The 16,544-nt window shown below is 47.3% G+C and overlaps 2 protein-coding genes across 2 annotated transcripts in view; both read left to right on the top strand.

Moving 5' to 3' along the window:
- LOC147703646 (polyserase-2-like) overlaps positions 1 to 16,544 on the top strand; it is a 1,078,318-nt gene that overhangs the window by 172,764 nt on the left and 889,010 nt on the right. The window contains exon 4 of the mRNA XM_086929536.1: positions 3,711 to 3,867. Within this exon, the coding sequence (XP_086785662.1) occupies positions 3,711 to 3,867 (157 nt within the window). The remainder of the gene's footprint in view (positions 1 to 3,710; positions 3,868 to 16,544) is intronic.
- On the top strand, positions 8,379 to 10,304 carry LOC147703647 (uncharacterized). The gene has a single exon (XM_086928940.1). The coding sequence runs from the start codon at positions 8,379 to 8,381 to the stop codon at positions 10,302 to 10,304; it is 1,926 nt and encodes a 641-aa protein (XP_086785066.1).

The raw sequence follows: 16,544 nt of genomic DNA, 5'->3' as shown, positions 1-16,544 counted from the left end.
CCCATTGATCTAAAAAATTTCATCTGATTTCCCTGCTCCACTACCCGGACAAAGTACTTGAGAAAGCCATCATTCAACAGCTCATCGAATACCTGGGACAAAGTCACCTACTCAACACCTCACAATCAGGATTCCCTGCCAACCACAGCACTGAGACTGTGCTGACTGCTGCTACAGACAACGTCAGAACTCTTCTTGACTGTGGAGAAACTGTTGCCCTGATCCTCCTCGATCTCTCTGCTGTGTGTGACTCTGTCTCTCACCACACCCTCATCGAAAGACTCTACATCGGCATACAGCAAAATGCACTCAAATTAATCACTTCTTTCTTTACAGGATGGACACATAGCATTTGCTGCCCCCCTTAACCTCTGAAAGCAAGGACATCATATGTGGTATACCCCAAGGATCATCCTTCAGCCCCACCCTGCTCATCACCTACATGACACCCCTTGCAGACATCATCAGATCCCATGGCCTCAACATAATCTCCATCGCAGGCGACACCCAACTAATCCTCTCACTCACAGAGGGCCCTTTCAACGCCAAAACCAACTTCTGTGATGCCATGACCAACATAGCCACCTGGATGAGAGGCAACTGCCTCAAACTCAACTCCGACAATACAGAACTATTGATCTTCAGGAAGGATACTACCATTTGGGACCACAGCTGGTGGCCAGCAGAGCTCTGACCAACACCCACACCAATGGACCATGCATGCAACCTAGGCATCATCCTCAATAGCAAACTGACCATGAAACGACAAGTCAACACAGTCAATTCCTCCTGCTTCCTTCTCCATTGCATGCTCTGCAGAATCTATTGATGAATCCCAGTCAACACCAGAAAGACCAGCACTCAGGCCCGCATCACCAGACGCCTCAACTATGGCAACGCTCTCTATTCTGGCATTTCCACCCAGCTCCTTAGAACACAACGGATGAAGCAGAATACTGCAGCCAGACTCATCTGGGCCCCCCCAAATGGAGCCACATCACCCCACCCCAAAAACCTGCACTGTCCCCATCCAGAAGAGATACCGGTTCAAGATCCTCACACATGCTCTACACAATCAAGGACCATCCTACTTCAGCCGTCGACTGAACTTCCATCTACCCACATGACATCTGCACTTCTCATTTGCTCGCGCACACACTGCCTGCATCTCCTTCTCCTACATCACTGCCAAGACCTGTACCAACCTTCCCCTCCAGCTCTGAACAGCAACCTCCCTGGTGGACTTCAGGAAAAAACTCAAGACCTGGCTTTTTGACAGAGACATGGCAATCTCAGTGCCCAGATACCCCTAAGGGTGACAGTTTCGCACTATACATATATTAGATGCTTTTCAAGCCCTCACAGGCCTCAAATTCAACCCTACAGTAAAGTTTCTCTTACCAATGTGGCAGGGTACAACTCCCCACAAGCTTGATTTTGGACCGGATCATCTTGACTTAGCATTACAATCATGTAACTACTTTGGTATCAAACTTTTCCATACACCGAGGGATTTACTACAGCCTTGGCACTATGATATGTACAATTCAAGCCCAAGTTGCCTTTTGGAACACCCCTACCCATAGCATGAATGGGACATATAGCCAAGATGGTGATCCTCCCATGCTTCCTATACCACTTTGCAACCTCCCGGAGATAATCCCCAATAATACTTTTCTGGACGTCAACGTAACACTACCTGATTTGATTTGGGGTACTGAGAGACGGCAGATTGCCTGGCCCAAACAACTCCTTCCTACTGTTCCTTGAAGCTCCAGATTACAGGGCATATTACTATGCTTCCCAATTACAGTGTCCTGCCTTTTGGTTGGCCTCACAGCCGACCAGATAAAAAATGGTGTACTGCACAATGCACTTTTCCCATATTGCAAAAGTCACCTGTCTGTGCAACTCCTTGAAATAAATTAAGGCAGCGGCTGCTTACGCTCTAGCTACCCTGTTCTTGGGCCTCATGGCCCATCCTACACCAATCTCCTCCCATGATGTAGTCCAATGGGAGCCCGTTGATATGACTTCTGTGGGACATTTGTTTGAAAACGGCCTCCTCCTGGAGAAGACTAACTAACAAACAGTGTAGGCCGTCAAAGATCGCACCAATATGTGTTGCTTATATATACATTCAAACTAATGTGCACAACTTTAAGTGACCCCACTAATTAGGAATCACTAAATCATAATTTGTTTATCTTAATCCAGTGATAAAAGTTCAAAGAGAAGAAACTCTTTTTTTAACCTTTTTGTTTCATCCAGAAATTGCAAATAGTATCCATTATTTGAATTTAATCCATCAGGAGTTGTGTATTTATAATTAAATTCAAAAAGGGTTGGTATCTCAATGTGTCTGGTATCACAGTGTAGTATATATCTCATCCCATGACAGAAAATGTGAGGGAAGATGTCCTAATATCAGTTTGTTTGGCCTCCCCATGGGACCTTTATTGTTTTAAACGGCGCGCCTGTGCGGGAAATGCATCTTGTGGATTTCCCGCGTTTGGTGTTGCATCTGAAACTATAACGGCACATGGAGATACAAACCCTGATAAAGTCCTAATAGATGAAACGCGTTGGCTGGGCTGAATAGCTTGTTGATAAAAGAATCAATACAATTGGATTTGGATATAAACACACAACTCCAGATGGATTAAATTCAAGTGAATGGATACTATCTGCAACTTCTGGATGAAAGAAAATGGAAAAAAACGTTCTTCTCTTTGGCTTCCACCTGGATTTTGCAATCGTGAATGCTCGATGCAAACTCCCGATGGGTGCTTTCATTACTTATGGCAGAATATGGCTGGCAATACATCAAACCTGGCAAACTCTTTGTCAAAAACCCACTACATATGCCACACTACAGACCCTCCACACAGTAGGCCACAGGAAGAAACTGATAACTTGGCTGCGTAAAGGACTCTCGAGACCATGCTGGTGTTTACTTACTAACCTATAAAAATTGAAAAGATGAGTCTCAAAGTGCCTATAACAACAAGGAATGGCAGGCTATGTTACCATATTCCGCTCAAATTCCATGTAATGCCCATTTTAAACACATACAAGCTTGTGTACTACACAGAGTGTACCACACTCCTTCAAGGTTGCATAGGCCATTCCCTGAGGGCTCTCCAAATTGCCCCCGATGAGATGCAACACCAGTGCACTTGAGCCACTTGCTCTGGGAGATTGAAAAGCTGAAGCCTTTCTGGTCTGTGTGCTCTCTACACTTGCACTCTATGTAATGTAATGTAATGTAATGTAAGTGAACATTTATAACGCGCAGCAATCGCTCCAAGGAGCATCAAGGCGCTAATGATGAACTCCCACTCTGAAGGGCTATTCACCGAGCATTTGATGTTGTGTGGCATGCGTACTCCCCCATCCTCCTATAATGGTGCTTCTACTGCACCCTGATTGGCACAGAGTAGCGAAATACTATATTACTGAATGAACACATGATGATGACTTGTTTTCGCAGAAATCTTCAAAATCAATAGAATAGTTTTTGAGAAAAACAAGGGCTTGATCCACGCCATAATTTCAGGATAACCACTCACTAAATATGAGTGTCTAAAGTATGAAACACAAAATGCAGAATATACAAACATGAGTGCATGTCTGTAAATGTAATGACAGTCTATTTAAAATGTTACATTACATAATATGTTATTGACAATTTTTTTCTTATTTGGTAGTTTGTGGTGTCACTGGGAGACACGGCCACCTCAAGGGCATGGATTCCCACCAGGGATTCTGGCCATGGCAAGTTAGTCTGCAGCAATCTGGCCGACACGTCTGCAGCGGTGCCCTCATCTCGGAAAAGTGGGTGTTAACTGCAGCCAGCTGCTTTCCGTAAGTACCAGTGTTGAAAAGCGGCCCACTCAGCCCCATCCCACTGACCTCCTGAGTTCCCCCCATTCAAATCTTTCATCACAGGCTCAGCCCCAGTAGTGCAAACCTCACCTCGTGCTATGCTTGCACCTCTGAAATCTGAGTTTCACTTTGATTAACTAAGAGTTTATTTTTTCTTGTGACTTGATTTATTCATTCTCAAGATAATATCACAATTCATTAAATGTGTAAAGATGATAAAAATAATGTACTTAATAGAAATTTTTAAAACCAAGTAGAAGGGTATTTGAGAAGAGCAATTGTGCTATCAGCAACAAATCTGACAGTCAACATAGAATGGTGAACAAAGGGATGAAGCATGAGAAAAGTGAAATGAAGCAAGCATTCACAAAGCCTGTTGATCTGGCATGTACCTGAAAGCGCTTCATCATTGAAAGATACCGTATTGTGTGTGCAACTGAGTTAGCGTCTGTGTAGGAAGGTGGACACCTGACTATGGTTACCCCAGATTTTTTTTGCCTTGTTTGACTTAGTTGGCCTGGTTCCCTGCTACTCAGGGCCCCAGGCTATCTGCTCTCTCCTTAAAATGGACTCCATGCACCCTAAGTGCATAACCAAATTGGTACTGGACACTTTGTCAGCCCCTATATAGTGCACCATAGGTGCCAAGGGCACAGGTGCATCCAAGGCCTACCAGGGGCTGCAGCATATCTTTTGCCACCCATGGCTGGTTCTTAAATTGACACAACTGACTGATCACTCAGCTGGGGCAAGTTGGTGTGATCACCCCTTGCTTAGATATAGTATACCTATATCTAAACCTATATCTGGACACATAAACCTATAAGTCACTCCTATGGCAGGCCTTATCAACCCTGGAGGCAGAGTGCTTGGTTTTACGTGAGATGGTGCTCTAGCATGAGCTGAGCCTGTCTGCAGCTGTCGGGAACAACTCCCTTAGCTGTTCCGGGATAATGCCATACCATATACTCTTAAGGGCATTATAATCCATCGCGGTTATGTGCTAACTTTGGTTTGGCTTTATCAAAACATGTCGTGTAAGGTGTCATACGATTTGGAATACTATCCCCTCGACAGTCCTGTTGAGGGGGATAGCATTCCACCCTTCTAGAGGGAGAAGACATGTTACTTTACTAAAACGCAGTTAATCCTAACCAGAGCCTCAGCATCACAAAATGGATGCTGCTGCCACCGACACAAGTCTGACCTCCTGCTGATGACCGACACTTGGCAGAGGAGGCCTGGACAAAGGGTTTCCTGTTGCTGGGAGGTGCTACACCACCCCAGACAGGAGATAGTGTATTGGGGCAGGGAGGGCTGAAAGAAACTAGACAGTGCCTGGGGTGCTCAAGGCTTCCCCTTGCATAATCCGGTCAAACCGGTTCTGGGGCACACCAGCCCCAGTCCCAGCGCGACCCTGAACAAAGGGAAAGGGGTGTAACCACCCCCTTCCTGGGTCCCACCCATAGGCGGGACCTAGCAGGTAATCCAGCCCTCTAGATTGGTATAAGAATGGGAGCAGTGCCAACACACTCAGATTATCCTGACTGAAACCTATGAAACGAAACTCTGGACCCTTCGGCATCCTACTCGACGTAGAAGACTGAAGAATCTCCCTTGTGGTCAAGGAGTGACCACCCTGTGCAAACAGGCACCATCCAGCACTTCGACGTTTGCTTTTTTGCAGTTCCCGCTGGAACTCGAGCGACAGAGACCGACAAGACCCAACAAGCCTGCCTTCTAACAGCCCGATCCACAGTCCCTGCAGAGCTGAGACCCGTGGAGGCGACCTGAAGCGTGGGGCCGGCCATCTTGGAAAGACCCTAGGCACTGACCGTGCAGCTTCCGAGGCTCCCTCGAAGCTGTGCATTGGGGTTTGAGAAGCCCCAGCCCCGAGCCACTGTTGCACCAAAGCTCACCCCTCTACACTCACCGAGTGCTGCGTGGGGCCCTTCTGCATCTTTTGGCTCAACACGTTAGTCGGGTCGCTTGCCCGTTGGCTAGCGGCCCCAGTACAGACGAACCTTTGAATTTGACCTGCCAGTCCGGTTGCTTTGGACTGGCCCTCGCTCCCCTGAAAAGAAGCACCCGCTCTGACCCTCCTGGTCCGAGTAGGAAGCGATCTTCGAATCCTGCGTGGGTTGCGCTTGCCAAGGGTTGTTTGCTTTAATCCGGAAGCCGACACCGCCGACAGCGAGAACCTGCGTGGGACAGCTCGTGATCCACTCCTGGACATCCTCGGTGCCCCAGAGTCCACGTGACAGCGGAGACAAGTTTCACGACAACCACCTGATTGTGCCCGACATTGCCTGGTTCCTTCCTGGTTCCACCCTGGTCACTGCTGAGTGACCCAGACTCTGTCCCCTCTGCTTTCAGGTACTCTTCCTCTTCGTTCCACCCTTGGATCGCACCGGACACTTCTCTTCTGGCCGCCTGCAGCATCTTCATCTCCAGGCTCCATAGATCAACACGACGAAAGCCAACACTACTTTGCCCTGTGCACCCGCTTCCTGTGGGTGAGGTAACTCATGAACGCCGGTGCTCCTGTACTGGTATACACCTCTAGTGTCTATGTCTAAAGTTGTGTCCTTCTAGGTCAGTCGGAAGACTCTTAAAACAGTAACTCGATAACTTTTACGCACCATTGACTTTGCATTGGTGCATGTGTGTGCTTTAAGCGCTGCACCCAAATCCCGCGGGCTTTTCCCGACTTCAGCATTGCTAGTCCCGAGTGCTCCCAGTGATTCCCCAGGCCCTAGGCCTGACTACTGTTCGATTAGTGATACTTATACCACTTTTTGATATATGGTTTGAGTGGCCCCTGGGCCTCATCCATAATTGTCTAACTTTTATATGTTTAACTGTGCTTTTGTTTAAACGCGTGTGCTTCTAGACTCATAAAGAGCATAGAGGATTATTCTAGTAATAAATTCATATATTTTTATAATATATAACTTGTGTGGTGTCCTTTCATTTGATATTATTACAGGATTGTGATTGGTAAAACAGCTTGCTTAACACGACCTCTTGAGTTAAGCCTTTAAGGCTGCTTAGTCCATGCTACCCTTAGGATAGCTTGTCTATAAGGTTGACTTACAACCAGACACCATAAGGGATTGTTTGGACTGATAAAAGGTGCCCCCAGAATTGGAGACATCATATATCAGGCCAACTTCTCACATTGGTGCGCAGCGGTGCGGATTTGAGCTTGCTGTTGTTTTACCATTGCAATATTTTTATCAAATTGAAAGATCACATCAAGTACCTTAGGACATATAAACAAAGCTTAGCATATTTAAGTTCTACTGAACTTAGTAGTTGTAGATCAAAGGGCTTAGCACACCCTGCCTACAACTCACTAGCAATGTACAGTAGGAAAACACTTAGTGTAGGTAAGTGAACCACTTATACCTCACTAGCAGTCATGGCTGGCACAGAGGGAGCTTCAGGCTCTCAGCCTGTGATGGTTGACCTTACCAAGGCACCTTCCAGCTATGACACCCTCAGCCATAAGGACCTGAGTGCCTTGTGCACTTCAAGGGGGATGAGAAAGGGTCACAACCCTACCATTCCTATCCTGATAGCCATCCTGGAGAAGGATGATCTTGAGAAAGCTAGTGTAGCTCCCTTAGGGTCAGGAGATGGAGTGAATCCCCAGAGAATGAGAACAACCCCCCCCCCCCCCAGACTTAGAAGATGTTGAGGTGGACCCTGACTCAGAAGAGGAAGAGTCAGATCAGAATCAAAGGGATATCCAGGCACATGTGGGGAGGCTTAGCCAAACCAACTTGGACCTACTGGGAAATGGAGAGGGCCAGCACCTCCCCAGAGTACAGAATAGAATTGTTCCAGGCAATAGAAGATTGAGATCTCCCTCAAGGGATTCTCACATTTCTAGTGCCTCAAGAGAATCTCAAAGGGGAATGACTTCCCCCCAGAAAAGAGAGCATAAGGCCAGAATTAGGGCTGTCCAACTCCAAATAGAGAGGGAAGAGGTAGCCTTGGCCCAAGCTAAACTTGCTTTAGCAAGGGAACACAAATTGAGTGGATTAGAGTCCACTGGTGGCAGCAACATAATTCCTAGAGAGAAAGACAGGCCCTATGATACTAGAAACCTGACAAAGATTGTGCCCCCCTACAAGGAAGGGGATGACATCCACAAATGGATGACTGCTCTGGAGAGAGCCTGCATGGTACAGCAGGTTCCTCAGGAACAGTGGGCAGCAATATTATGGTGCTCCTTTTCTGAGAAAGGGAGAGATAAGCTCCTCACAGTTAGACCTGAGGATGCTAAAAATTACAATGGCCTGAAGAGTGCTCTGATAGATTGGTTTGGCCTAACCACTGAACAATACAGGTTAAAGTTCAGAGATACCCAGAAGACACAGACACGGGGCTGGACTGATTTTGTAGATTGTGCTACTAAGGCTCTGGAAGCTTGGCTACATGGCAGCAAAGTACATGACTATACAGGATTGTGTAATTTGATTATGAGGGAGCAGATCCTAAGTAATTGTCAGAACCAGCTTTTACACCAGTACCTGGTGGACTCAGATCTGACCTCTCCACAAGAATTGGGTAAGAGGGCAGACAAATGGGTCAGAACCAGGATTAGGCCTAAGAGTCAGGGCAATGACCAGAAGAAGGAGTCTACCAAACCTCAAGATAAGGGTGGGGATAAATCTAAAGAGAAGACTTCCACAGGGCTCCAAAACTCCAAGGATGGGGGTGGGTCCCAAGACAATTCATCTACTCAGAAAAAGCCTTATTGCCATGCCTGTAAACAGGTTGGCCATTGGAAAACAGACAGCTGTTGTCCAAAGAACAGTAATAAGGAGAATTTACCTTCAAGTAAAGCTCCAACACCTCCTTTCACTGTCAGCAGTGGTCCCCCAGGTGGTGGGAGCACCCCCGAGAATTTGGCTGGGTTTACTTTTGGAGCACAGGTGGATTCTGGCCTAACCAGGTCCCCTAACTTAGCTACTCTTGTTTGTGATAATGGCATGGGGTTTGCCAACTTCACTGCTTGCCCAAACACTTTGAGAAAGTACAGACAGGAGCCCCTCATCAATGGTCTGAAAATTGAGGCCTTTAGAGACACAGGGGCTAGCATCACCATGGTGGCTGAATGTCTAGTCCCCTCAAGGCATCTCATACCTGGTGCCACATACCAGGTGACCATTATTGATGGAATAGAAACCAATCATCCCATGGCAGTAGTAAGTCTCAGCTGGGGAGGTGTCATTGGCCCAAAGAGAGTGGAAGTGTCACCAAACTTGCCTGTGGACTGTCTGCTAGGAAATGATTTGGAAATCTCAGCCTGGGCTGAGGTTGAACAGGAAATCCATTCTAGAATGGTAAATGTCCATGGAAAGGTTAGTGGGGCTGTGTTGGCCATAGCCCCAATCCAAGATGTCCTTTCTGAAAAGGATGGTAGGGCCGTGCAAGTCTCAGCCCCATCTTTAGCAGAAGCCCTTCCTGAACAAGTCAGCAGAACTGTTATGATAACAGCCCATACCCAAACTGAGTCTCCTCCTGAAAAGGTTGGTGGGGCTGTGATGGCCACAGCCCAAACCCAAACTGATTCATGTGTTGTGAAGCCTGAAATGATGGATCACTCCACACAAACAGAGAACATTGAGGAGGAAGAGAAATCTCCCTCCCACCAGACATTAGGACGGGATCAGCCTCCTCAGGAAACTGATCTTACCCCTGATGAAGGAACTGTCCCAGAGGTTGTTAGGCCTGGCCTGACAGAGCCCCTGATGGCAGTGGACCCTTCTCAGGTGGGACCCAGTCTGGAGCAGGTAACCTGCCCCTCTCTACCTTGCCTTACTCAGCCCAGGGCTGCAGAGGACAAGAAGGACAGTGAACCCCAGAGGGCCCCCTGTCAAATAAAGCACCCCCATCAGCAGATTAGGGGCACCGAAGCTAGCAGCCCTAGCCAGGTGAAAACTTTAAAAACTCCTGAGGGATCCCCCTTAAAAGTAGTTAGGGTCCTCCCACAGACGGATTCTGTTGGGCACAGCCAAACCTGGGACCCAAAGGGCCCAAACCTGAACTGTCCCTCCAGTAAGCCAACAAAAGGGACCCAGCCTCCAGCTTTAGGTAGCCAGAGGTTGACCCTGAGAGCACAGTGCAACTCAGTTGATGATAGAAAGGCACACATGGTGGAAGATAATTGGAGGAAGCTGAGCCCTAAATTAGTGGAGCCTCACTTCAGTACTCCATATCAACACCAGCCTTTTACTTTGCAAAAACACACCCAAGGTAGTGATTCCCTATGGTGGAGACCCTCTAATACCCCAAGGGTGAGGGATTGCTTAGTGGACCATGAGACGGGGGGTAACCATGCTAGTGCAGGTACTTCCTTATATGGCCACTCAGGCAATATAGGATTACCTGGTCAAGGATAGCCTTATCTCCATTCGTTTGGGGGGGGGGAGTTGTGTAGGAAGGTGGACACCTGACTATGGTTACCCCAGATTTTTTGCCTTGTGTTTAGCTGGTTTTGGACTTAGTTGGCCTGGTTCCCTGCTAATCAGGGCCCCAGGCTATCTGCTTTCTCCTTAAAATGGACTCCATGCACCCTAGGTGCATAACCAAATTGGTACTGGACACTTTGTCAGCCCCTATACAGTGCCCCATAGGTGCCAAGGGCATGAGTGCATCCAAGGCCTACCAGGGGCTGCAGCATATCTTTTGCCACCCCTGGCTGGTTCTTAAATTGACACACCTGGCTGATCACTCAGCTGGGGCAAGTTGGTGTAATCACCCCTTGCTTAGATATAGTATACCTATATCTAAACCTATATCTGGACACATATAAGCCTATAAGTCACTCCTATGGCAGGCCTTATCAATCCTGGAGGCAGAGTGCTTGGTTTTACGTGAGATGGTGCTCAAGCATGAGCTGAGCCTTTCTGCAGCTGTCGGGAACAACTCCCTTAGCTGTTCCGGGATAATGCCATACCATATACTCTTAAGGGCATTATAATCCATCGCGGTTATGTGCTAACTTTGGTTTGGCTTTATCAAAACATGTCGTGTAAGGTGTCATACGATTTGGAATACTATCCCCTCGACAGTCCTGTTGACGGGGATAGCATTCCACCCTTCTAGACGGAGAAGACATGTTACTTTACTAAAACACGGTTAATCCTAACCAGAGCCTCAGCATCACAAAATGGATGCTGCTGCCACCAACACAAGTCTGACCTCCTGCTGCTGACTGAAACTTGGTAGAGGAGGCCTGGACAAAGGGTTTCATGTTGCGGGGAGGTGCTACACCACCCCAGACAGGAGATAGTGTATTGGGGCAGGGAGGGCTGAAAGAAACTAGACAGTGCCTGGGGTGCACAAGGCTTCCCCTTGCATAATTCGGTCAAACCGGTTCTGGGGCACACCAGCCCCAGTCCCAGCGCGACCCTGGACAAAGGGAAAGGGGTGTAACCACCCCCTTCCTGGGTCCCACCCATAGGAGGGACCTAGCAGGTAATCCAGCCCCTAGATTGGTATAAGAATGGGACCAGTGCCAACGCACTCAGATTATCCTGACTGAAACTTATGAAACAAAACTCTGGACCCTTGGACATCCTATTCGACGTAGAAGACTGAAGAATCTCCCTTGTGGTCAAGGAGTGATCACCCTTTGAAAACAGGCACCATCCAGCACCTCGACATTTGCTTTGTTGCAGTTCCCGACGGAACTCGAGCAACAGAGACCAACAAGACCCAGCGAGCCTGCCTTCTAACAGCCCGATCCACAGTCCCTGCAGAGCTGAGACCCGTGGAGACAACCTGAAGCGTGGGGCCGGCCATCTTGGAAAGACAACGAGGTGCTGACCGTGCAGCTTCCGAGGCTCCCTCGAAGCTGTGCATATAGGTTTGAGAAGCCCCAGCCCTGAGCCTTTCTTGCACCGAAGCTCACCCCTCTACACTCTCCGAGTGCTGCGTGGGGCCCTTCTGCATCTTTTGGCTCAACGCATTGGTCCAGTTGCTTGCCCATTGGCTAGCGTCCCCAGTACCAATGAAACTTTGAATTTGACCTGCCAGTCCGGTTGCTCTGGACTGGCCCTCGCTCCCCTGAAAAGGAGCACCCTCTCTGACTCTCCTGGTCCGAGTAAGAAGCGATCTTCGAATCCTGTGTGGGTTGCGCTTGCCAAGGGTTGTTTGCTCCAATCTGGAAGCCGACACCGCTGACAGCGAGAGCCTGCATGGGACAGCTCGTGATCCACTCCTGAACATCCTCGGTGCCCCAGAGTCCACGTGGCAGCGGAGACAAGCTTCACGACAACCACCTGATTGCGCCCAACATTGCCTGGTTCCTTCATAGTTCCACCCTGGTCACTGCTGAGTTACCCAGACTCTGTCCCTGAGGTTCCGTGACGATTTGAACCTGTGTTTTCAACATTGTCGTAAATACATAATTTTGGTATCAGTGAACCGCAAATGGTCCATTTAGCATATCCTGGTGTTTTCGCTGTGCTACGAGCAAGAGCACTCCTGTTACAAACAAATTTCTAATCTACCCATGGCATCCATCTTAGATCATGGCAGCCATTTTGTGTTTCTTGCCCTCACATAGACAATGGACACGCAATGACCTCTGATTTCTTCATTTCGATTAAGGACACGTAGGCTTAGCCGGAGATTCACCTCTCTAGTGACACGTGCACCTTAGAACAGAACACGCTGAGGCTGCATGACTCGATAAAGGCTGCCTCCTCTGCCTGAGGCCAGTCCTGCTATACTGGTTCTCGTGTTCGTTGGCCTGATCATGATTAGGCGGCCGAAGCTGGTAGCCTTGCCCATTTACAACCCACAAACATCTCTTATCCTGCCTTTCTATCTCCTACACCTGGCCCTGTTTCTTTCTCTCTGGACCTTTATTAGGGGGAGGTAACGAAATTTACGATGAGGCGGTCCGGCTCTTGAATGAAATGTTGACATGGGATTGTGATGGAATAGTGGGAACCCCTCTTCGTAATGTTTGACATCAGATATTATCGACGATTCCTGTGCAACGCCAAATATTTATTGTTTAGGACACAAAGGTTTGGGAATGTACCAGCATGTAAAGAATTTGCCTGAAGGCCAATATTTAGTATATAAGGAGCAACCCTTCTTGTACAAATCGAACAGGCTCCTAGATACTGCCCGTGTGTAGTTTCTGTGACTTCTGTGTCCCTGCAGTAATAAACCTTTGGTCTTTGACGCCACCATCGAGAAGCCCGTGTTTCTGTTTATTTGTGCACCGAGACAGGTAGAACTCCGGGGTCTTCGGGTGTTATCCCTGACACCTCAGGACGGAACCAAAAAGTCCAGAACTCCAATTGGCGCCCAACGTGGGGCGACGTCATTCGGTACCGGTCCAAAAGCCTGAAGAGTTCGAGAAGCTTCGTGTGAAGATTCCTGAGGGAGGCGCCCCACTTCATCGATCCCGGCATATCGCAAAAGTGGCCCGACGTTCTCTTCCACGAGGGTTCCCGTTCAGGACGGCTGCAGTGGTCCGTTGCCTTGACCGTAGCCCTGTCTTGGACCCGAGGTGCAGTCATTAGTACGGCGAGACGAGACGGGTTTCTCCTTGGTGACGTCTTCAGTACCTCAGTTAAGTATTTAGTGGTTGCTAGTTGGTTGCTTCGTAAGGGTTGGTAAAATCCTTTTAGTTCTTGGTTTGGTTTGGTTTCGTAAGATTATCACTGGTTGTTCTGGTTAAGGTAATCTATTGGTTTAGTTTGGGTATCGATACATTGGTTCGTTTTTGGTAGGCCTAAGTTCTTGGTTCGAGTGCACATTTCTGTTTGTGTTTTTGTTCGTTCTGTGTTCCGGATTACAAAATGGTAAGTCGGAAAAATTGTATCTTGTCGTGTTTTGGTTGCAACAGTGATTCCCGGTTGGAGGACTCATGTCTGGTTCCTCCGATTGGAACTCCTCTATATGATCTTTATTGTAAACATAGTGTGGGTCCTATATCTTATAATGAGGTGTGGGTCCGTTATACAGACAAAGACGGTGTCCTTAGTTGGCCACTGCATGGTAGTTTTGAACCTGAAGTCCTTGACAATTTAGAAGTGAAAATGTTTAAGAAGAAAGCCCGGCCGGCAATGTTTGATTCTTTTCGTTACTGGCGAAAGGAATCTAAACAGAGAGAAATTTAAAGATTGAAGAAAGAACAGAAAGAGCAGGAGTTGACTTTAGAACAGGCTGCTAAACAGCTACAAATCAACGAGTCTGAGAAGGCAATGGAAGTGGCTACTAGAGAGCGTAATTTAGCGATCGACAAATGCTACCCTGCCTTGCCATCGAGTACTTCTAAGGCGGTAGAGGACTCCGAGAATGATCCTTTGCTGTCTTATTTGTTACAGTCACCCCCACCGTATGCACAGGGTGCTATGGTTCCTCCTTTACCGAATGTTCAATTGCCGGTTGCTGGACAACCTGGTATTCCTGCTCCTGCTCCCCTGAATCAAGCTCCTGTACCACCTGTGGTCAATGTGAATGTTCCTTCGGCACCCCCTCTTCCTGGGGTGCCGGTTTCTTTGCCTATACCTGTATCGCTTATACCTACTGTTTCACAAGCTACCTTACCTGATACTCCTACTGTTCCTATTCTATCTGTTCCAACTGCTACTTTGTTTTCTACATCTGCTAGTATTATGACTCCGCTTTCTGTTCGTCGGAGAATCACTGATTCTGTCTCTAATATTCTGTCTCCTTTCTATAAAACTTTAATTAAGACTCCTGCCTCTGAGTCTGTACAGAGACGTAGTCAGCTTCCAAGCACTGAGGAATGGGGAATCTTAGATTCCACGGCTCTCAGATGGATTTCAAAGAGTAGGAGATATAGTACGAGAGATGTATTAGATACTTTTATGCAATGGAATGAACCAACGCAACGATATGTGTTCGACGAGATGTGCTCCCTTTTGCGTGATGAATTAGAAGAAGATGATTCTGAATCGAACTTAGAAGAATTAATTAATGTTCAGAAAGAGTTTGCTGCAGGTACAATAATTGGTCAAAATATAAAAGAAGCGATGGAACTGATTTTAAGCTATAGGAATGATCCGTCTCTTCGTTCACCAAGAGATTTAGAAAAACACAGTACGAAGCAGAATCGCCAATATCCAATGAGGGAGGTTCCTCCAATTTGGCGCGAAGCCGTTCCAGCTGATGTGAACCGTGGTATTGCTGCCGCTCCGGCGCAATTCCAGAGAGTGTGGATACACATTCCATGGAAGCGAGCTGAAGTGCTAGCGGTGAAACAGGCCTTGCCAGATCCGCGTAAGAATCCTGCTGGATACTATAAAGAATTAGCACAGACAGTTGAGGCTTGTGTGATGAATCTAGCGGACATTGACATGTTATTTGGGAATGTAGTTCCGCAACCAATTTGGGCAAAAATTTGTAAAGAGAATCATCCAGTTGCCCTAGGTGGTGATTGGGCAGCTATCATAGCAGCGGATGGTCAGCAAATAGGTGGTTCCAAACCCGAACCTCTAATTGCTAATCTTCCAGGTAGGATAATTGACTTAATGAAGACTCTGATGCCAGCATTGCGCGTTAACTGGGACAAGTTGTCCGCATGCAGGCAGAAGAAAGACGAAAGTGTCTCCGACTTTTTCACAAGGTTTGAAGAGACTTTTGTGGATCACAGTGGTCAAGATATGAGCACAGAAGGAGGACAGAGATTGTTTGTCGACAAATTTGTACACAATCTGCTACCAGAGCTTTGCAATAAATTGAAAGATTCCGAGAGTGCGTGGGCTGTCTCCACAACTGCGCAAATACTTGCAACTGCACAGTATTATGAAAATAGGGATAAAGAGGAGAAAGAGAAATCAGATAAGAAAACGAAAGATTTAAAAAATAAAGTTCTTTTGCAACAGGCATATCCGCCTCGCATGAATCAAACCAATACACAGCAAGGGTCATATCAAAGGACAGATTATAGTTCACCGAGGCCGCAATATCAGTGGAACCAGTGTGCCTACTGTAAGAAAGAGGGTCATTATAAAAATGAGTGTCCGATCTTAGCGCAAAATAATGCGGCAGCAGCTCAAAGAGGTCGTGGTGGTTCTATGCAAAATTCTAGAGGTCGAGGAAGAGGTGCTATGCCTCCACAAACGAATGATCGCCCTTCTAATCACTTTGATCAACGAAATGGACAGTCTGCCCAGCAAAATAGATCCCAACAGTATCATGTTGAGGACTATTGTGAAGTAGATGAGGGATTTCAACAAACTGAATACTAGGACAGCCGTGGACAGAGAGAGGGAGTAGTATCAGTTCCAGTGGATCAGAGTGGGTCTTATGTCGCAGTAGCAACATCAGGTGTAGTCGAACCGTTTCTGTTGGATACTGGTGCCGCAAAAAGTTCTATCATGCATGCGAAACTCCCTGGCGCACCTTTGTCCGGCTTAACAAATGTTTCTGTAGGTTTTTCAGGAGCCCCTGTTTACAATCCAGTATCTGGTCCTTTGCCTATTTCTGTTGGACCGTGTCAATTGAAAGCACCCCTGATTTTGACGACAGGTTGTAATGAAAATCTGCTTGGTTTAGACTTGTTAAAACGCCTATATGCGACATTGTACTGTTCTCCGTCAGGAGTACAGCTTACATTGGGTAAAAGAATCACCTCTCCGATGTACTTG

Source organism: Lissotriton vulgaris, chromosome 7 (genome assembly GCF_964263255.1).
Source record: "Lissotriton vulgaris chromosome 7, aLisVul1.2, whole genome shotgun sequence".
NCBI lineage: Eukaryota > Metazoa > Chordata > Amphibia > Caudata > Salamandridae > Lissotriton > Lissotriton vulgaris.
This window is presented reverse-complemented; position numbering and strand designations above follow the sequence as displayed.